Source organism: Anomalospiza imberbis, chromosome 1 (assembly GCF_031753505.1).
Source record: "Anomalospiza imberbis isolate Cuckoo-Finch-1a 21T00152 chromosome 1, ASM3175350v1, whole genome shotgun sequence".
NCBI classification, from domain to species: domain Eukaryota; kingdom Metazoa; phylum Chordata; class Aves; order Passeriformes; family Viduidae; genus Anomalospiza; species Anomalospiza imberbis.
Window position 1 is genome coordinate 48,114,943 of NC_089681.1, and position 22,914 is coordinate 48,137,856.

The 22,914-nt window shown below is 41.2% G+C and overlaps 1 protein-coding gene across 4 annotated transcripts; it reads right to left on the minus strand.

Moving 5' to 3' along the window:
• Window positions 1-691: 691 nt before the first annotated feature.
• On the minus strand, window positions 692-19,913 carry THOC1 (THO complex subunit 1). 4 transcript variants are annotated; one of them, XM_068191112.1, is made up of 22 exons: window positions 19,818-19,913; window positions 18,644-18,717; window positions 18,476-18,536; window positions 17,496-17,562; window positions 15,693-15,811; window positions 14,942-14,990; window positions 14,355-14,450; window positions 14,007-14,089; window positions 13,417-13,490; window positions 12,730-12,838; window positions 11,554-11,685; window positions 11,076-11,176; window positions 9,726-9,792; window positions 9,509-9,559; window positions 8,787-8,857; window positions 7,904-7,927; window positions 7,395-7,490; window positions 7,034-7,099; window positions 4,993-5,076; window positions 4,622-4,769; window positions 3,096-3,174; window positions 692-1,140 (listed from the first exon to the last, which is right to left on the minus strand). In XM_068191112.1, exons 1-22 carry the CDS (start codon window positions 19,911-19,913, stop codon window positions 845-847), a joined length of 2,043 nt encoding a protein of 680 aa, XP_068047213.1. In that variant the 3' UTR covers window positions 692-844. The 4 variants fall into 4 exon arrangements, with proteins under 4 accessions (XP_068047213.1, XP_068047228.1, XP_068047221.1 ...); XM_068191127.1 differs by lacking the exon at window positions 9,509-9,559; XM_068191120.1 differs by lacking the exon at window positions 7,904-7,927.
• Window positions 19,914-22,914: the final 3,001 nt, after the last annotated feature.

A 22,914-nucleotide genomic window follows, 5' to 3' on the forward strand; every position in this document is an offset into this window, starting at 1 on the left:
TTCACAGCTATGAGTGAATAGCTGAAGAAATACAGAGAAGTGTTCAGTGACAGAAACACTACACAAACTAGCCACAGAACAAGCTGTAGCCAGCTGCCACTTACCACAACAAAAATCTCTCACATTTTGAGGGAAAAACAGCTTGTACCGATCTACAGCCAACCATGGCCTTAAAATGAAACCTTCACAGTAACCTGTGAAAAAAAAAATTCTTTGTTTACCAGTACTCAGGGGTGTTCCAACACAGCGAAAGAATGAGACGCTAAAAATAATCACTAACAAAAACCAGCACAGAAATCCCATGATCATTGACTGAACCAGTGCTTCAGTGGGAGAGCAGGACAGCACTTCGTCCCTGGAAGTCAGTGCTGTGCCTTGGAGCACCATCACAACCCTCTTATTTTACCTCTACCAGGTAGGTTTTGACAGTCCTCAGCTCCCATCACCCCAAAGGGTGACTCCAAAGTCCTTCACACACAGTCCTTCCCTGCTGTGAGGAATGAGCTTGCCAATTCTCTGTCCAGTGGGAGCAACCCGAGTTCTGCTGGTGCCAAACTGTCCCACAGCCTGCCCCAAAAGCTGCCAGGACTCTCCATCCTCCCCTTCATGTTCTACCACCAAAGATGAAGTTTCCTAGTTCCAGGCCAGGGCAACTACTCCTTTTCTCAGACAATCTGGACAATCCAACAGCAATATTAAAAAGCTTTATATCCTTTACTGAACAAAAAATACCTATCAAAAATCTGTTACCTAGCAACAAAAGTAACAATTATCAATGGCAAGCACCAGAAGAGTCACAATTACCAACACCCCCAGCCCCAAGTCAGTTGGCATCTGAAGCGAGTTAGCTGCTGCCTTCGGTGTCGTTGGTGAGGCTTTCGGCCAGGTCCCCGAGCCCAGCTTTGGTCAGCGACGTGATCAGGTTCTCGGGGGTGGCGTGAGTGCCCTCCTGATCCTGCCAGGCCACCAGCAGCTGCTTTGCTCTCATCTTCACGTCCTCGCTGTCCAGCTCAATCTGCCGGATATCAGATTCCTTCATCTCCAAGTAGGGGGCCAAGGCCTTCCACTGCTCCCCCAGCCTATTCGCAAAGGACTCGATCTGCTCGCCGGTCATGGCTTTGTCCCGTTGCACCTCTGGGCCTGGAGAAAACAGAGAAGGAATCAGTGAGACAAACGGAACATCTCCAGACACTGCAAATTAATCATCCCCGATCTGCCCCATTTTAAATCTTCTGTTTATCTACTGACAGACTGACTTACACATTTCCTGCAGCTTTCCAAACCTATATGAGCTCCAAGAGCAGATGTTTACCTGGGTTTCAAGAGCAATGTCCCTTAATGCCCATAATAAGGAAAATCTTGCTTTTTATATTATCTCCTATTATACTGAGAGAAGTGCTAAAGTTTTAAATATATCAGAACTGCCTCCTCCAAATGAAAACAAGGATTTTGACAGGCAGACTAGAGTTTCAACACAAGTCAATTATAACATTAAAATACAGAGTGATCTTTAACATTTAGCTGTGTTTTAGAACTTTTTAGTCACCTTACTCAAAGTCAACCCAGGTAAACAAACTCAAACAAACAAATACAGTTTAATTCCATTTTTTCTCATGTTCCTATTGGCAACAGGGCTGTGACAGTAAATTTCATGTGTAGTTAGTACTTTAAGGAATTTTCTGTTGTTCTGGCATTGACATAAAAACCATGGAACACTAGGCTCTGGTAAGAAGCGAAGTGCTGTAGTGATTACAGATGGGTTTGCACATTCATAGCTTATCTATGGCTTACTACCCATGTTTATTTCACAATTTTAAAGAAAGAAACACCAAAGATTGAATTACATAGAGAAATTAATCATATTCCTATTTCTAATAAAATATATTTTATTAAAAAATAATCTCTTATTAAAAATCAGTCTCTTTTTGTGCCATCTGAAGAGACAGTTGACATGGAGTAGAAGTTTCAAGTCTCTCCAGCGCTTATCAGTCACACTCATTTATCTGAAGTAAAGTCATATAGAGGGAAAGGACAAAAGATGCAGAACAACAAAACAATAAAAGCCCTCAGATCACTTTCCTTATGTCTAAGCACAGCAGACCACAGCTCTGCCAGCATTGCTCTAAGATTCAAAGATGTAAATCCCACACAGTGACACCACAAAGGCTGTGTGAATTAGCCTTAAGCTGAAGAGGAAGGAACTTCTCGACTATTGCAAAGCAGACTGTGGAGAAGGTCAAGTGCTGGATGGAAAAGGGCAACATGAGAGAGATTCACAGAGACGCACAGGTGGCTTTCCACTGACAGAAAAAAGCTTGCAACAAAGCTGCCACAGGTACCCAGTGTTTGGCTCCCATGCCCTGCATATCCCATCTGCTCATGCTGGATCCAGGAGTTGGCACACAGGGTTACAACACACAAGGGAAAAGGTGCTTTGAGATGAAGGCATGAATGAGGACGAAAGAGGGCAGATTCACACACAAAGGAGATGGGGAAGGACACCTAGGAGAAGGACATGCCAGGATTTCAGACAAGAAACAAACACACATGGATTGTGGAGAAAAATGAGTGAGATGATGTTTGTCAGGAAGGTTGCTCTTCTCCCAGAGAAACTTTTGCCTATCAGGTATTTTAAATGAAGAAATAGTAAAGTAGAAAAGTAAAGATCTCAGAGTTGGAATATGCCCATTTTAGAAAATCCCACAACTACCACCCCAGGAGGGGCTATCCCAGTGCTTAAAGGGCAGAGAAAGTGGAAGAACAGGAAAGTGGGTGAGGAGCACTCACATGGGCTTTTACACAGCTGACATTTCAGCCATGAACACCTAGTGACACTGGCAACATCGGCCACATAGCAGAAAAGGTGAAGAGGCTCCTAGTGAAAGTGCTAATACAACAGGTTGGATGCTTCCAGCATTGCAGGCCGGGACACTGGGAGGCTGCTCCTGGTGCCCCGTGTCCCAAAAGGCTGCGCTTTTTGGTGTGAATGCTCTGGGGTAAGCAGGATGGCCCTCAGTGGAAACTATGTTAAAATACAGATACTGCAACACACATCAAGAGAAAAACTGAAAAGATGGAGAATATGCAAATCTTACTTTCATTGTTTTCCTTTAATAAAGCATCATTATCTTCCTCATCGTCATCTTCACCTGTTTTTATTTCTTCAGAAGGAGGCTACAATGAAAGAACTAAACATCACTGGATGAATTTTGTGTTCAAAGAGAAATTCTACAGCTCTGTACTTGTCTCTGGAATGTGTGTTAGAATGGAAAGCCTGACACAATCCCACATGAGAACTGAAAATCCCCCAGTCTCCTAAACACCAGTAAGTTCTAATAAAACATATTACTAACTAAACCTCATAAAAGCATCCACTGACATAATAGGATTCCTTTTCATAGTAACAACAACTAAGCATTCCATAGTGAGCTTTAATCACTTGCTTAAAAAAAAAAAAACCCAGCCAACCAAATTTAAAATCACTATCAATGAACATTTTTTAAAAAAATAATAATTATTGTTATTCTCTAATTTTATTCCACACTTGGGAATTCCCCAAAGTTTATGGACTTTTAGACTTCTGGAAGGTGGCAAACAAGTATACAAACAACAAACTTTTCACTCCCTCATTTAGCTACTGATCAAACAAAACATTTCATCTTTTTCTACATTTCAGCCACAGGCCCTAGGTACACAGTTGTTTCTTGCCACAGCATCTGGCACATGACAGTAGTACCATCAGGAATACTGCACACAGCCATACCTTAATATACTCAACAAATTCAAATCCCCACATTTTTTCTAAACTTGCAATTAGCATACAGTCAACTCTGATGGCTGGACAAACAAAACAGCCATATATTAAACTCCAACCTTTCGACCTCCCATTACACAAAAGGAAGGTCTCAGTAGAGATGCAGGGGTTTGTATCTGCAAGACATTGCTGGGTTGTGTGCTAAGGCAGAGGTGTAGAAAGGGCCTCTTCCCCACTGGCAGTCTCTCTTGTCACCGTGTATAAAGCTATCTGAAAGGCTCTCCCCAGACTCAAATTTGTACTGCTGACCAAGCAAAGGGTTAAGGCCTTAATTTTACAGCTCCACAAAGGTTTATTCTTGTTCTGCATATTTTGGAAGTCAGGGAGCTGATAGAAGAACTCTGGCAAACCTTGCTGTAAAGCTCTGCTAACAGCACAGCACCTTCACATCCACATGCTGCCTCTTTTCCTGTCATCCCTGTATATTCATGAGCCATGATTCTGGCTTATACCTTCCATAAAATTGGTCTGCACTGCAAAATGGAACCCAAGCAGCTGGGTTAATATATATACATATTCACACACAAACACATATGAATATATACTCCTGCCTACCTGTTTTCTTTCACAGAGTATAAGGCAGGGCTCAACAGTTACTAGGTTAATCAATGTTACTCAGTTTATTGTTACTGGGGTCTTCAGAGATTTGACTAATTTTATTTGTAATTTTTACTTTAGTGTACAAACTTTTTTCCTGGCTTTTTTTTTTTTTTGCCCCTTCTGTCCCCATGTACCAAATGGACTGCAGAGGGACAAGCAGAAAGTGAATTAATTCAGCGTTTATTATTATAAGATAATATTACTTACAGGCAGCTCCTTGGCTAATTTGATTACCATGTTTTCTAGATATTCAGGTAAACTCTTGAATTGTTGGTTTGTTGGCTGGAAGAAGTGGGGACTTCTGCGTGCCAGAAGTCTCAGTGCTCTCCAGCCATAGTTAGAATTGTTCACAGCCCTACAATAAAACACAAGTTTGATTAGTAAAGTCTGGCATCTATAAAAACACAGAGAAAGATTTGAGACATTTAGTAATATAATTCTGTCCAACTCTGAACAGTTTTTGTACGTTTCTGGAGTCCTACACAGATACTAGTAATGCCGAGAACAGTCTGTTTTCTTTAAAAATCCAAACATGAAACAGATTAAAATCAAGTGAAACACAGCAAAGATGGACATACTTATACTTATTTTCAACCATGTTTTCAGGGTCTGCTTGCTCAATAGCTTCCTCAAAAAATTCCTCCAGTGTTGGCATATATTCCCTAAAAAAATAAAACAAGGAGCTTAATATGCTTCACAAACGTCTCTAAAATAGACAATCTTTGTCCCTTCAGACAAATCTCAAGCTCATCCACTGAAGAGAAAAAAACAAACCTCAAACCAACCCAATCAAATTTAACAATTTTAAATAAGCAAAGAAACTGTTTGATACATGTTGCTATAAAATTATTTATTGCATAACCACTAGAGTGTGCCAGCAGTTGCCTGCCTATTATACACATTTAAACCTCCTGCCACACCAAGAGGTGGCATCAACATCTGTCAACAGCATTTGCACAGCTCACAAGCACTCAGAAAAAAGTCTAAAATGGTTGCTAGTTTTGTGCCATTTGACAGCATCAAAACATGGCTGTTCCTGCTACCCCCCACCTCAGTTCCATCTGCTCTTGGAACCACTTGTGGTTGGTTCTGACAGGTACTCAAAGCAGCACAAAAGGAACCCTGACCTAAAAACAGAACAGAAACAAAATTTCACGCCATCAGGATGGTTTGCTGCTGAGAAGACTCTACCCAAGAAACACAGATTGTGTGAGAGCTGGAGGTTACTGAGAGCCAAGACTCTCAGTGGTGCAAAGCAAGCTCGTAATGATATGTATTTCTTCTACCTAATGCTGACAGAGACACAACCTGCTTCTGCAAGGGAGTCTAGTAAAACGCTAGAGCAGGGGGTGAAGCACACTGGTCTATAAATTCACTTCAATTCTGTTTTGAAAAAGGAATTTTGCCCACGGCAGCAGTGCCCCATGCACCATCACTGACTACTGGAAAAAAGCCAGCACCTTGAAAACCCATCTGAGTCCTGCCGTATTATCCCCAGAACAGCCATCTAAAAAGGGGACAGCTAAGGAAGTATTAACCCATTTGAGTGGAGACGTGAAGAACCAAAGCAAAAAGCTACACTCACTTGACCATGTGTGATCACAAAGCCCATAACAAAACCTTGCAACTGAATCCGGATGCCGTGGGATCTATTTCCTGTTTACCACGGCATGCATTTTCTTTGTTTATCTCCATTTGTTAAAGGCCTTATTTATTTTATTTTTATTTAAAGACATTGCAGCACAATACAATCATACACAGGGAACCAAAAGCTTTGGTCCCAAACACAACTCCTCCTTCATCCCTTGGCCTAGTAAAGGCAAGTATCGTGTCAAAGGCCTTCCTGTACTTCCCAGCCTCACAAGAAAAGAGGGCACTTCCTCTGCAAAGCTCTGAACCTCTAGAAAAGCAATTCCTCCACCCAGGATATCTGCACAACTAGCACCTCTCACCAGGCAACCAGACTTAACAGCCACTACCAGCAGAGTTCTCTTTGGGAACTGTCCCATTCCTTTTCCAAATTTTCTTACTCTTTATCATGTCTGCACAGTTAAAGAGATTTTGGTATCTGTAACAAAGAAAGTTGTGTAGCAGAGTACATTTTAAGCATTTCCTACAATTGTGCAAGCATAAGGGACAACCAATAATTGCATTTTTCTGCATCTGCCCCACAAACAGACATGGTATGTGCTGGAACAATGCCTGGTAGCCAATTTCCTCTTATCTAGCATTGTTTAAAGCACAGGCCTGCTTGAAAATCATAGCCAAGTAATTTCATCAGATGCTAACTTCATCAGAGCGAGACTTGGCAATCCTCCTTCATTATATAAGGTAATTAATTATACAATCATGTTCTACAAAATAGGAGTTTTCATCTGGTTTTCAGCTTTAGTAAGCAATGATTCTACTTTAGTAAGCAATGAAAATTACTCAAAGTAGTGAGGAAAACTGTAAAGAGATTTCAAGGCAAAGATTCATACAACCACCTTCCCCCAAGCTGTGAAATGCACACCTCCTAAGGTCATCTTGTACATCTTCCTTATGCCAATTTTGTAACTCTCTAATTAGAGAGTGCTGATTAGTTAGCTTTAGACAATGACACACTCGTTTTCTACCTACCTACTCTCAGATTTACAGGCTTCCATGTTATCAGGACATAAATTCCAAAGGCGGGTCAGTTCCTCACTGAAAAGAAAAGCATAAACACACATTGTTTATGTTCATCATTCTACCATGCCACACTTATGGACTGTTTTAAAGGGATCTGCAAAAGATGGTTATAAGGGAAAAAAGCCTACTGCAAGTTTAATAAGAATGATATATCCTTTGGCTGTTCTTCGGCAGTTCCAAATAAAGGATGTTTGAAAATTGCGGTACAGAAAAAACAGTGGGGAAAAAAAAACCCAAACACAACAACCCTCCAAACCAACTAACCAACCCAAACCCAAAAATTCTGTAAAGGAAAGAGAACCCAACATACTTCCCCATAAGGATTTTTTTGTTTGATCCTTTTCCTAAGAAGTCCTCTGGAGCTGGCCTCTTCCTCGCAGGTCTCATCGGCTTAGAATCAGGAGGTCTAAAGAAAAGAAAAAAAAAAAGATGCTCTTTAGTATCAAACCAGTAACATCTCAAGAACAAAAAAAGCTATTTCACCTTCACCTTTCACCTTGAGATGGTGCCAAGTTAAATCATAATGAAAGGACTGAGGGACAGTGAGTCTAAGGGTGGAAGAAGGCAGTAGGGAAAAGGAGAGAGAAGGCAAAGTAGAGATAAAGGATTCTGCCAGACACCAAAATTAGTTCACACAAAAATGTAAAGGTCTACCAGAGTCCCACTAAAGAGAAGGAAGTAAATCACAATTGTGCCAGCAGGATGTGATCTACCCTGCTGCTGGGATCATGGTTGCAAGGTCTCTTTCCCCAGCTGCACCTGATTTCATGGGATTAGAGAATGGAGATCCCAGAGCACTGAGGTTAGGGCAAGACCTACCCAAGCTGAAACTCTGGATGAGATCTAAAGGAGACAGAATATTTATAAAAGTCAAATTTCATACTTGTACTTCCCCACAATCCCACTGCAACAGTAATTTCTCTCTTCTAACATCCCCCCTTCCTTTTATTTACAAACAGCTTAAGTCATAAAGAGGTGGCTGCACCTCATCTGTCCAATAAAAGAGAATCTCCAAAGATATAATGACCCAGATGCTCCTTACCACAAAGAGGCCACAGTCTGTGTATACAATGAGGAAGGATGGAATTCAAATGTTTGGTCATCCCCTCAAAATAGTCAAGTAGACACATGGAGTCAAAGGTCAAGTTTTGCCACTAGTTAGTAACACAGGAAACTTTCAGTGGTGAAAGCCATCAAATTGTCATTTCCTTTAAGGTAAGTGATCACCGTCAAGTGGCAAATTAATAAATAAATTGCATAAGAGAACTGTTACACCAACTCCAGGTATGCTGCCCTGCCAAAGCCATAATGCCAAAGGCTTCATTAGAGGCAATGCAAAGGGATATATAGAAAAGTCAGGCACTAACCACTTCAACCTAGGGTCTGCTGAAAGCAGGGGATGACCTGCTCCAGTCTCCAGGACCACTGGATCCTCAGCAACACAAAATATTGCCCTGAGTCAACGAAGAATGCTCTCCTGAGAGCATACACACCTATAACCACCTCTTCCCTGACACACTGCAAGCCTTACGACTTTTGGCAGAAATCTAAGAGCCTGCACTCACCGAAGGGACAGGCAACTGTAAGCATCTCCAAGTTATGTGAGTGGTTAATGCTCATATACACCATGGGTACCAGATTCTGAAGTGGAACCACCACTTCAAACAAGCAGCAGAAAGCTTCTGTTTCATAACACAGTTACCTTTCTTTCACAAAGCTTGGGCAGCCCTCATTTTTCCAAGAGTTCCAGTTTTCTTCAGTATTTAATATATGCTGTAGAAAGGCAGGAAGCATTGCACATTATTAGGGTCATAAGCACTTTCAGAGTTGACCCCAAAGTTTTAAACGGAGCTATTAAAATTAAGGGGAAAACTTTGTTCTAGGCTGTGTGTTTCAGTTACTATCTTGAAGCTCATCAGTATAATCTTAGGCAACTGGTTTAATTTATTCAAAAATAGTGTAACTCCTCTCTTCAAAAACTGTGGGAAAAGATTTATTTCCCCTGGTCTAGACAAGAAAATAGATGCGGTCAAAGTAAAGGAAAAAAGGAAAAGCAAAAAGACAACTTCTTGGGTTTTAATTGATTTCACTTGTATTTCATTTCCATGTCTTTGGGCACAGGACTCCTATCTGCAAAACCTTTTAAGTATTTTTTGCTTTCCAATAACCCATCATCCTCTGTGTACACATGCACATACAGGCATATCTCAGTTTCTCCCCCAAAGAAGGAAGAAAAGAGTATTAATGAAAACATGGGATAAAATATGACTACCAAATAAAAAGACATTATAAGACCATTTTTTACTAGGATGAGGTAAAAGTTTTCTCAGATATAACAGCTGCATTCCAAAAGCTAGTTTAAGCTGAAACTGTTTTTCTTATGTGCTATATAGACTTTGTTCAGGCAGGCATCAAAATACTCACCTCTACCATTTTTGAGAATCTTTCCCCATCTGGAGGATTTTCTGAGAGAAGCTATGAATGGGAGAAAAAAGGTGAACTTTTTGCATTGTATCTGTTGCAGAACACGTAGGAAAAGAACTCCAGAGAAAATGGTGGTTACTGCTTCAAAGGTGGTAGATACAATATTACATGCTTAATATTCTTTCATGTAATTTTTATGAGTAGATACTGTACCAACCTGGTAGACTGCTTTTGTAGTGTCTTCAATCCAAAGAGACTGTTCATCTGTTAGAACATAGTTGGAACTGCAATTGAAAAAAAAAAAACAAAACAACAACAACACATCAGAAAGTGTGCTGAGGACACATAATTTATACTACATACCTTCTGAGGGGTCTTAGAAGGGATCTGACGAAAATGCTTTGAATGTGATCTGCTCTGGCCCCAGGGACTGACCATTTATTAGTTTGTGGCATTAATTAGATGTATCTGGGGACTATACTTTCAAGGTGTAGATTCACCCAATAGGAAACCCATTTGAGTGAGTCAAGATCACCCCCTGATACTGGACCCAAAACACAGCAAATGGGCACAATAATAAGATTTGCCTCAAAAACCCTCACCAAGTGTTATATTACACCATTTGTATCTCATGCCATCCTTGACCACCAATAAGTGACTGTTTATAATGAATATTTTAATGCATTGACATTGAAATGATGACTGCCACCTCAAAAGGACTGAGCTGGAATTCAGAAGACCTGAATTCCATTCCTTCTCAGCCACAAGACTGCCTTGATAAATAATCTGTAGAATTAGGATAATGATCCTAGTTTACAAAGCTCTTTGAGAGCTGTTTACAAAAAGCGATATATAGCAGGTGAGAGACAGCTGCCTTGTTAAGAATGTTAATTGTTATGTGCACATATGGCCCAGGGCACAGGAAATGAGAGAGATGGGTTTTTCTACAGAATAATGCTAGAGACTAGGAACAGATGGGGTTTGGTTCTATCCCATGAATTTACAAAAGCAACTATCACCATTGCTATTTCTTCCCATTTGAGACAGAGTTCTGCAGTACATGAAGAAAAAACAAATCAGTAACCAATGCCACCCTGCAGAGTCAATATAGATTCAAAATGATGCCACACACAAGTACCTTGCACTGGTCTTAACAACTTGGTGCTGCCAAGGAGAGTCTCCTTCCCTTTCATGGCTGGCACTCACTGTAAGCACGTTTTAATGGGCTCTACTTCTCTGAGACCCCACAACTCATCAACTTGGCAGAAAACTTACTCTGCAAAGATGAGCAGATTGTGTTTTTGCCTGTATAGTAAATGGCACAAGTTTGAGCAAGGCCAATCAACACTAGAGCATGGGAGGGCAAAGAATCAGGCAGAGGAACAGCGAAATGAATGAGACCTCTGCTCTCCTGCTGTAAAATAACTTCAGCCACACCCTGTAATTACCAATCAAGGTTCCAAGTTCCTCAACTTCAGAATAAGTAGGCAAACTACTTTAAAATTCTTTGGTTTATCTCCAAGTTCCTAATTCCTCATCCCCAAAACACAAAATATTTTCACATTACCTTTTAAATTTGACTTGTCCCTTTAGATACTGAAATAGTATTAGGTACTGCAACAAGATGTGACGACGGAAGTTACTGTCACTCAGCTGTAAATCCATCAGCTAAACAACAATAAAAAAACAACAGATCTTTAAATATTTACTCTCTTTTAACTTATCTTTGTAAAGGCAACATTAGAAATGAAATCCAATAAACAAATGGCAGCGTTACTGAAGACTTTTATTCCAGAAATAGAAGCCCCCAAGTCATTAATTAAGAGGCAACCCACAAAGAATAAAATAGAAAATGGAATAGAATAAATCTATCAAAATAAAGTAGCCAAACAGTGTAATGGGATACCCAGAGAAACTGGGGAGTCTCAACTGGACATAGTGCTGATCAACTGCTCCAGCTGAGAGCTTTGAGCTGGGAGGCTAAACCAGACATAAGTTCCTTCCAACCTTAATTAGCACGGGATTCTGAAAGGGAAAACACATACCTTTTCACTAGTTAGGAACTTTGCAAAATATACATGTTCTCCTCCTGTTTTTAATTCTTCCAGCTTTTTTCGGGAAGCCTGGGTGTCATCCAACTTGTAACTTTTGAAAACAGCCAAAACTTCTTCTGAGTACTATAAAACAGAACAAAATATGAAAACAATACTGAACCTTTGTAGACTGAAAGCCAAGTAAGTAAAATACTTGGTAAATCTGCTGTCAGCGCATTGAAACAATCCATTTGTTACCGATGTGTAGGACCTCTCTGAACACTACAAATGAAGTGAAAGCATTATCATGTCAGAACATTTAATCATACAGAATATTTAAAGTATGCTAAGAAAAACAGCATTTTGGGTTGTGAACAGTGGTTTTTTGTTTAAATATCAAGAAGAAAAAAGGTTCACATGATGACAGTGATACAGTAAAAAATTTCATCTGAAAGACTTAAGTCTGGCCTTGATCAGTTTCTGAACTGCACCTGTGGTGGTTTTTTGTGTGAATTTTTTTTTTTTTTGGACTCCATTAGTAGATGTCATAAATTAGATTTATATTAGGATGTCTGAGCAGATGTCACATCTTATTACCAGAACACAGAGAATCAAGATTAAAAAATAACTAAGTTTCTCTGAATTAAAGAAATACTGTGTGACAAATTTTGAAGAAACAGTACCTTAGCAATAAATCCTCATCAATATTCAGACTAAGCTAAACTGAAACAGCTGGCTGAAGGGGACATTCAAGTCATTGCTTCTACAAAGAGATTTGCTTCGTTAGAAACCAGCAATCTTTAGGATTCCACTGGCATCAATATGGCTACTCAAAAAAACAGCAAGGACTAGAAAAAGCTAATTATCTTCTCAGGGTAAAAAAAACCACCCAAACCCAAAATTTCTGCTTTTTGCAGCTGATCAACCACAAAATAGGTACTTCTGGCAACATATGAAGTATTTCTGATATTGACATACATTAGGGGGTTTACTGTACATTTTAACATAATACATTAATTTATAGAAAAAGGCTCACTTCAGACAAAAACAAAAATGCATTTCCTCATGCACTGTAATTTTCCAGCAGCCTGAGCCTTTGAACTGTTCCATGCTTATGCTGTCACTGCTACTCGTGTAAACAATGACCTTTACTTAGGCTGAATGGTTGAAAGCATGAGCTCAGATTACCTTAAGAAATGTCTTCCATGACACCTTCTCATAGCACTGCACAGGATTTCTAAAATAATCTTGAAGCGACCAGAATTTTCTATACAGGTTATAATCTATTGGAATGGAACTGTGGAAGAAATAATGAATAAAAAAAAACATATTGAAAAGCAATATATTATATGCAAGTTCACTCAAGAATGTACAACCCCAGAAAACATTATTCACTTTGGAAGTAAATTAGTGAGTCAGTAGTGAACCGTCACAGAGAAATCTGTAACTCAAAATTTGTCCTTGTAAGAGTTTTCCATTCAGTCTATTGTTACTTTCTCACCATAAAAGCAAAAATGGTACACAAAAGGAATCTTAGTTTTTCACTATCTGTAGCATCAAGGGGAACACAGCTTTTTCCTCCATAAGCATATACTCAAAATCCCTGAATACATCTTATCACAAGTTTTGTGAAGTGAATTTGTAAAACTGTCAAAACCAGAGTGGTTCTTTTCAGATCTGTACATTTCTGTCTTTCAGGCAACTTAAACAATTAAGACACTTCCAGGAGTCTTCACTGATTAGATATATCTAATCTTCAGAGGGCAGAAGATGAGGAGAATTTGGACCGCAACATCTGAAGATACTTCCCCAACAGCTTTTTTTCCTTTCACTTTACAAAGCTTTGCTTCAGCTTTTAAATTTCTGTCAGCTCACCAACTTGTTGGTGCTTCATCATCTCCCATTTCGCCTTCTTCCACGTCCATTCCTTCTTCCCTCTCCTCGGTGTGCTAAATAGGAAAAAATGATCTAAGATTTATACATATGCCACTACAGTTTGCACAGAGCTCTCACGGTGTTGTTTACTGTAAACATTCAATTATATATCAGATCAGAAAACTTAAGCTGGTAACTCAAAAGATCTCTTATTATCTCTCTATTTTTACTGTAATAACAACTATCTTATCTCTCTATTATTACTGTAATATGTGCAACAAATTTCTGTCTTAATGTAATGGTAGCCTCACTTCTCCTGAAAAAAGATGGAGACAGCTCTGTCCTCTGCATTACTGTGGGGAAAACTTTGCACAGTAAGTGACAGTGCTCATTCCTCATAATCAAACCCATCTTTCTCCCCCTCAGAGTGCACAGTTTAATGTTCCAGGTAACATGCCTAATCCCAAAACAACAGCTTGGTCTGGCAGAGGGACAACCAAATGATGAACCAACAATCTCAAACACTTTTTGTGCAAACAATCTCACACGTTTACTGCAGAATCAGTGAAAAATGACATAAGAACTTTCACCTTCTGTCCCAGAGTGCTCTCATGTTCATTGGTATTGAAAACAGTGACATTTTCCAGGTTAAACTGACTCTGTAGGTTAAGCCCTGTGAAAAACAAAGATAAAGTCTTAAAAGCTGTGAAGTTCCCAAGTCTGTTTATGAAATACTGATACTCAATTCTCAGAGCATTCAAAACTTACATTTGAAATCAAAGCAAATAAAAGTCAGTGTCACAGACAGACACAAGAACTAGGATGCAAGTGGCAAAGTGATTTGGTCCAACTGGATTTGGTCTGCAACAATCATAGACTTTAAAGGTTCAGCTTATTTAGTCTTGATGTAAAGTGTGATGAAATGCAAAAAATCTCACCTGACTTTTCTGAAAGTGGAAATAACCTAGCCAAGAACAGCTGAATTCTTCCACAAAAGACTGTGTTTTGTGACTTAGATAATCTTCTTAGGAGATCTAAATATTGTAAAAAGTAAAGGATATTAGTATTTATCCCTCTTTTCATTCCTCATGTAACAGAATCCAAGACTTGCTAATTACATGACCTACAGAGCTAATGAAAGGAAGCTCATAATTGTACACTCGAATGCCAGCGACTCTCTCTGACCAGACATATTCCAAATGCATTCTGCCAATTCTCCTAACACCTTCAACCCCAATAAAAATAAATTTGAATGAATCCTACTCAAATATAGCCTTGGATACAGGCACTGTTATTGCTGAGTAATGATATTCTTCTAAAATGATGTCAGCTGATGAAGAGAGTTCCCTGAGGCCTGAATGACTTTTACATTAAAAGCAAGAATACGTATCTGTTCAGAGTGATGCAACTTTTATTACTTACTGAACACATCTGAATTTAAATCAAATTATTAAGCTAGTTTTCATTTGCTGAGATAGGAAGTTCTTTAATACTATTTCCCCCTCCCTGAAAAACTACCACTCACCATTGCACATGCGCAGCAAGTAATTTTTCCCTGCAGAGTAAAATGTGTTCTGCAACAGAGTAAAGGTATTTAGAACATTAAGAGATCATAAAACCTTCTTGAGCAGATTTAATCCAATCACAAGACAGGAGTAATTATGAGTCACTCCTACAGATAACTCTAAATTTGAGTATTCCCTTACGTAACAGGCAGGTTTCATGAAAAGGCAAATCCCACAAATTCCAAGAAAGCATTAAACACTTTTACATCCAGCCTTCATAAAGAAAAAAACATGTGTGACAATGAACTGTAAGAACACCATCCACTTTTTTTTTCTTGGAATGCACTAATTTTTACACTCGTTTCCTTTATTACTCCATGTATGATTTATACAAATAAGTAAAGAGCACACACAAAAGATTTACAGTGTTCACAATACTGGTGACCTGGAAGAAGAAATTGGTAGATACTGGAATTGACAATAAACAACAGTTTGTGAATATATCAGGGCCTATAATGTTACCTGAAACAATCCAGCCTGAATGACTACAGGAGGAGGTTCTAGTCAGAAAATCCAGATTAGGAAAACACTGAGACAGAAGAATGCTTTTCAGGTGCTGTGTCTGGAGCTCCTAACACTTATGTGTCAAACAAAGTTAACAAACACAGTTAAATTCTGTCTGAACAAAACCAGTTAAATTCTGTTCATTAAAATGGTGCTTGTAGATAAAAGCTTTGGCCATACTATGCAACATTTTGCAAAAATACCCACCGATTTCCACGTAGCAACATTTTTCTCCACAAAAGTGAAAATTTTGTCACACTGATCCAAAGGGAGGCAATCCAGAACATCCCCCAAAAGCACAAAAGGAGTTGATGCAGTGCAAATACCTATGAGGAACAGGGAATTTTTTATTCAACAAATTTGAACTGAAATACAAAACAAAGAGATGCATTACACTTGAGGGACATTTTATGAAAAAAGTAGAAGAAAGAAGCTCTTCTCAGTTCCTACAAATCCTAACAGAAAACTTGGGCTAAAATGTGAACTTTCATTAAAGCTATTTCTACACATACCCAAAAGACATTTGCAAAAGCTTTGCACTAACATAAAACAAATATTTAAAAAAATCTCTGTTCTAATGACCTCAAAATCTGAAACAATGTCACACCTTTCTGCAGACTGAAAGTGAACTCTTTCAGACTTCTATATCCACAGTTAGTCCCACTACACACATCCATGAAGTCTGAGAGCCTTTTCAAGCACCACTAAAACCGTGCTCCAAGTCCATCCACCCATGCTCTGTAGGCAGTGACTGCATTCCTCATAGCACAGTTCTTGCTATTCTACAGCTCATAAAACATACAGCTTGTAAGCTGTACTTACTAAAACAAACAATTTTTGATGAATAATGTGAACAAATAAACAAAAGGAAGAGAGCAAAAGCCACTTCAGAGTACAACAGCACACTGATGTCTGACACAATCTGTTACTGAAATGTCGGAACCCAGAATGTCCCTTGGACACTCTTGGATGTTCCGGGCCCAGATCAGAAGCATTTGAGACCCTGGAATGCAGCCACAGACCCCTGTGGTTTTGAACCTGATCCATGGAACAATTTACCAACCTTGCAGGAAGAACAAGAAATCACAAAAGTTTAGATATTATAGTAGAAGTAGTCACAAAGTGAAAGGAAGAGTTTTTGAGTGCTGTACAGGGGGGTTTTAGGCCTTGTACAGAGGGGTCTGAGTTTTGTACATGGGGGTCAGAAGTTCTAAGATGGAGGGATTTGTGTGTGCCCTGTCCTCTTTCCTTCTTCTTCCTAACCTCCATGTTCTTGGTGATGTTGGCACTCACAGATTGGTTTAGAATAGAAAGTCACTGTTCAAGACAGGTGATAGGCATTGGGGAAAAACTATAAACATCTAATATGTAATATATGATATAAAAGAGGGCACCAGCCCCCTGGGTGTCGGAGCGTGCCTTTGCCTGGCTGCTGGATGGACCGCAGCAGTTCAAGGGAAAATCTTTTAGATAACATACAATAAACTACCTTGAGACCGGATGGCTGAAGACTACTGAGTCTTTCTTTGGAGACACGGGTTGGAGGAGAGACTTTTCCACCTTTCCGGCTCACCCCAACCAGGGGTGAGTTCCTACACTGAAACAGATTTAAGTATCTAAAAAACAGCCATACACTGACAGGAGATGAGCACAGATACCCAGGAGATATTATTTCTGCCTCTGCCAAGTAATTTTACCTTTCTGCCTCAGTAGTCTCATCTCTGAAATTATGATGGGAAACTTCTAATCATTTCAGAGTGCTGGACAAAGAAACTGCTAATCATGCTACAACCAAACCCATTCATCTTTCTTTATTAACAAAAAAAAAAAATTTCCAACACAAATGTCACATATATAACCAAATTTAACCCAAACCCAAGCTTAACCACTAGCATAAGAGCCATGTATCACCAAAGGTAACCACAGCAGATGATTTACATAAATCAAGATTTTAAAATTCCCCTAAATGGTCCCTAAAACTGCCAATAGATTTGAAAGAGAGGTGCTCACCTTCTGTGACTCCATTAATAGCAAGAGAAATAATTGCCAGGAGATTCTCACATGGAGCTTTGTTTATCTGAACAAAGAAAACAGTGTTGAAATTCTCCAATCTGACCATAATGTATCTTACAAAACTAAAATTCTTGTTTCCAAGTAGGTATATTTAAAACAAATACTGATATTCAACTTTTCAAAGCAATCTATGAAATCTGACCTATCAGTTAACTGTAGTAAGTTTTTCTTGAGAATGAAACCTTTCCTGACTGCTTCCACCCACTAAAGACCCAAATGCACAGAGTCATTTACCTCTGAAAATTAATATCCCACATTCAGACTTAATTCAAATATTATTTGATCATACATTATTTGACTGCTTTCATAATTCTTTTCAGCTGACAAGGCAGCTTTCTTACATAAGTAACAAATCACAAAATAGTTTTGATTTGAGAAGGCCAAAATATCTCAGTGTTCAAATCCCCCTGCCAGGGGCAGAGACACCTTTCACTAGCCCAGGTTGCTGAAAGCCCCATCCAACCTGACCTTGATCACTTCCACATGGGATGGGGCATCCACAACATTTTGGGACAACTTGTTCCAGTGCCTCACCACCCTCACAGTGAAGAATTTCTTTCTGACATCTACTCCAAACCTACCCTTTCCACCCACTCTTAAAGTACAGTTATTGAACAATGCATGCTTATGAATTAGAATTTTAAGATGTAGCAGACTTTCATAAGCATTACAAAGAACTGCTAGAAAAGGCTCAGACAACAACTCTCACCATAGTGTGATGTCTGTAAAATACAAGATTCTACCAATCTCTTTGAATCATCTGTATTTAATCTCAATTGCCTCACCATTACATAGCTCCTGTTTATAATAAAGTGTTTTCTTACACTAAAGTAAGTTGTTGTTACATTAATACACTAGCCTGCTAATAGAAATTTGAGGTTCAAAAGAGATAAGCTTCAGCAGTTTATAATACTTACTATTTCTTCTTCTACAACAACTCTAAAAGCTTGATCCAAGGTACACTTCTTTTCATTTTCACTGCAAATGCAAACATTCCACCTCAGTTAGTAATGACCCTCAGGCACAAGATTACTAAAACTTATCTAAAAAGGTACTTTTTAAAAAATCAAGTGGCCTTTACTTACCTTCCAGGAACCTGGTTAAACGCATTCAACAATGGCTTGATGCTTTTGTTAATCAGAGCCTCTCTGGTGGATGTCTAGCAAAATGCAAAGAACGAAAAGCTAAGAAAAGCACAAAACTAAAAGTATCTTCCTCCTTCCTCTGACAGTGGACAGAAATACTAAGGGATTCTTCTGCCACACACCATATGCTAGCTTACAGAGAGAACTCTCTAAGAGGAAGGGCAAATAACAAGGACATGGGAAATTAGGCACGTGAGCCCAGTAGAGCATCACACCTCAAACCTGGGCTAACAGTGTGGTGGAAGCAGCATTTCTAAATGATACACAGAGGATCACGCTCTTGTGACCAACACTGTATCTGTCATTGCCTCACATGCAACGCTCACAACTTCAGGTGGTTATGATGGTTTGGGACACAGATCAGAGACCACTCGGAGTCGGAAGGGACCCACAAGGGTTATCGAGTCCAGCTCCTGGCCCTGCACAGACAGCCCCAAGAATCACATCGTGTGTCTGAAAACCTCTCCTTGTCTTCAAGAGAGTTAACACCTCCTCCCAATTTTCTATCACCTGAAAACTTGCATAGGATCCCTGCAATGCTGCGTTTAAGAAGATGTTTAAAAGCACACGACTCCTGCTATCTTCTATCTTCTGATGGTCTAAAATCTACGACTTCCTGTTACAAAATCGCTCTAATGGATCGAGTGCTTGTGCCTCGAGCACTTCACTGCAAATCCCATCCTCTTGTCTGACAACCCGGCTGGCAAACGCCGGGATCCAGAAGCCTGGGAACACACGGAGCCCCCCAGCTCCGGGAAAGGAAAAGCATCCTTCAGCAGAGGCAGCGAGCGCTGCTCGCCCGGACGCTTTGCTGCGGGAGGCACGCTACACTTTCATTGTCATTTACATTAATTTTCGCTACCCTGCAGACTGATGCCCCGAGCCGGCGTACACGGCAGCCCGCCCTCACTCCCACACCCGCACCGCCGCACCTCGGCCGCGCTCAGCGCTCCACAAAGGAGCGCCCGGGCCGCTCCCGGCAGCAGCCCCGGCCGGGCCGCGGGCCCGGAGGCGCCGAGGCAGGGCCGGGTCCCGTAGCCCGGTCCGAGCGGCAGGGATGGAGGGAAGGCTGGAAGGACGGAGGCGAGGCAGGAGGGAGGCGGGGGAGGCTCACCGTGAAGCGGAGCCGCGCCTCGGGCAGGCTGAAGAGCGGCGGCGACATGTTCCCGGGCGGGCGGGCGGCGCTGCGGGCGCGCGCCGATGACGCCATGGCGCCGCCCCCCGGCGGGAGGAGGGCGGAGCGCGGGCGCCGGCGGCGGGACGGCGCTGGGATGGCGCTGGGAGCGCCGAGTGGTGCGGAGCTTTGGGCTGGGAAACACCTCCGGGACCGTCGGGGCCAGCCGCTAACCCGGCGCTGCCAGGCCCGCCACCAAAACGCGACCCCAGCGGCCACGTCCGCACGCTTCCAGTGATGGTGACTCCGCCGCTTCCCCGGCCAGCCTGTTCCAGTGCTTGGCAGCCCTTCCAGTGAGCCGGTTGTTCCTGATATCCAGCCTGAACCTCCCCTGGCACAGCTTGAGGCCATTTGCTCCTGTCCTGTCAGTTGTTGCCGGGGAGAAGAGGCCGAGCCCCAGCTGGCCGCAGCCTCCTCTCAGGTGTTGTGGAGGGTGATGAGGTCTTCCCTTGATGTGCAGGTGTTAGAAGGATAAATGACATGTCGGTGGGATTGGCTTGCTAAGGCTTAGTGTTGGACATGGTTCAGTGATCTCAGACGCGAGGAGGTCAACAAAGCCTGGGGAGAAGGATGTGCCACTGAGAGTGGACACGAAAGAATGCAGCATTTACAGGCCACCAGAACGTTTGGCAGAACTCCCGAGATAAGGATGGAATTAACAAAGCCAACTCTGCAACTGTGCTGGAATCGGCTGGAGCTGGGTAAAGGCTAATTCTGGCAGGGAGATTGCGACCACCAACTCGTGGACTCAGGAGAAGGCCTGGCCATACAGACTAATTAGAGTGAGAATGAGGGAATTACTTAACTAACAGAAGATAGAATACAAATTAAAAAGAGAACTATGTAACTTGTAGCCAGTGAACATTAATGCCTTTGTTTGCTAAAATGTATAAATTGTGAAACATCTTGGTAGTCAGCGTGCTGGCTTTGTGGATTTGCTACTCAGTAGCCCTCTCTGCTCAGGACTGTAAATAAATAAAATACCTCGACTCACCTTGTGGATTGGCTTCTTGACTATCAGGTGAAAGAAGCTATTTTGAACAACAACCTGAGCCTCTTCTCCAGGCTAAGCAAGCCCAACTTCCTCAGCCTCTCCTCATCAGACTTGTGCCCAGACCTTTCACGTTTCACTATTGCCAGAGTGGGAATGACTCTACAGATGTAGCTGTTGGTTATTTTTTTTCCCTGATAAACAACCCTAGACCACAGTCTGCCACCATTTTCACTGAAGTAAAAATGATTAGGGACTTCTATCTATCATCAGTAAAATCACCTCAGTGCTGACAATTTACAGGTTGAGCAATATCCTACAGATACCTCCTGGGCGACAAAAATATTTCCAGCAGAAATTACATTTATCATGATCATAGAATGAGAATCATGGAATTGTTTGGGGTAGAAGGGACCTTGGTGTCTGGCCAAAAGCTCAGGAACTGCCAGACTCTTGTTCAAAGGTGGGAAAAAGCTCAAATATCCAATATCCCGTTCATATGGGAAGAGGCGAGTAATATTCAAATTAAGTGTATTGTCATTATTAAGTGCAAATATTTAAAGTAACGCGTGAAAGGATAGATGGGAATATGTGGGGCACTATTTATGGTGTGGCTGTAGTTAGCTTTTGATACCGGGAGATGGAAGTGTTTGCCGAGAAAAGGCAGAGGCAGCGGGAGGGGCAGCTTGACCCGCGCTTGAGTGGCTGGTCCCAGGCGCTGCTCCGCTAACGGGGAGGTGGAGTCACCCTGCCAGCCCACAGTTTGTCACCTCATCTGTAACTGAAACCATTGTTTGACACTGCCTAAAAAACGTGGGCTCTGCCAGAGCCATGCCAATTCATTTCAAGCCACGGGGAAAGGGCTTCATGACATTGAAAACAGGCTCCACATGAGCTGTCTTTTTGTGAATGAGTCACCTGCGTGTGCCGTGAGACTTGCTGAATGTTGTTCATTCAGGCTTGGGAGAAAGGTGACTTCCCCCCTCCCCCCAACTATTTCTCATCTCTTACTTTAATAAATTAAATCATATTATCAGGTGAATAAAGCGCCATTCTAAATGAACAATTTGAGATTATTCTTGCCCGCATCTTTTGCTGTAAGAAAGAGAACCAAAGAAGAGCTCTCTGAATTGGTTGTAAAAAAAGCTTTAAACTTTAAAAAGATGATAGAAAGTGAAAGTAAGGAGATGCTGCTAAAGAAAATGGAGTCCTTTTTGACTAGAAATATTCCTTAAACAGAGACTAATGTTTCGGATGAACAGAGAGAACTGCCAACATACTGAAAAAAGCAGTGCAGTAAATATATTTGTTAATGAGTACAACATGACTGAGGATTTTTTTTTCTTGGGGTAGGAACAGATGAAGAGGAAGAAGAATGTTATTTAATAGTGATTTGTAGCCACCTCTTGTTCTATACCGATTTTTTCCTGTTTGGAACGGTGTTTGTTACTTTCTCACGGAGAGGTGGGGATGAGCGCTGGGCTGTTAGTGCTCCTGTTGCGTTGTGGACAGATGAGGCTGCAGTGCCTGAAGAAGTTCTCGCCCCAGCAGCTGCTGTGCACCCCGGGCAGAGACCGCCCCTGCAACAGCAATGTCAGCAGCGTGGCACTTCTGCGGGCCACACGGTGGTGTCACCGTGCAACATCTGACAACGCCGCTTAGAGCCATCCTCATCACCTCCTCAACAGAGGTGCCAAACTCTGCTCTGGGCTGGCAGACAAAGTCTGATTTTGGGGATCAGAAACTCAATCAGAGGAGTAGTGCTGCGTACCTGTAAATTAAAATGCCGCAATTATCCTGGATATAAAGAGCAGTCAGTGATATTGTTAATGTAGCTAATTATAAATTAGACGGCAGTATGTTAGAAAAAGCTGTGTCTTCTGGTATGTGCTAGGTGGGAAGCTAAGGGGGAAAAATAAGTAAATATTGCTTTCTGTAATAGTATTGTAAGCAAAATAATTTTTCAGCTCGGATTTAAAGCTATCACCAGCTGAAAGCTCAGATGGATGAAAGCAGTCAACAGCATCAGTACCTCAGGACACCTCT

Excerpts from the sequence above, each read along its gene's own strand:
- THOC1 (XM_068191112.1), bottom strand. The coding sequence starts at position 19,913 with ATGGCGTCATCGGCGCGCGCCCGCAGCGCCGCCCGCCCGCCCGGGAAC. Across the intron at positions 12,839-13,416 it reads GATGAAGCACCAACAAGTTG|TTCCATTCCAATAGATTATA; the intron begins GTGAGCTGACAG and ends TTTCTTCCACAG. Across the intron at positions 8,858-9,508 it reads GATTCTCAAAAATGGTAGAG|CATATATTAAATACTGAAGA; the intron begins GTGAGTATTTTG and ends GCCTTTCTACAG.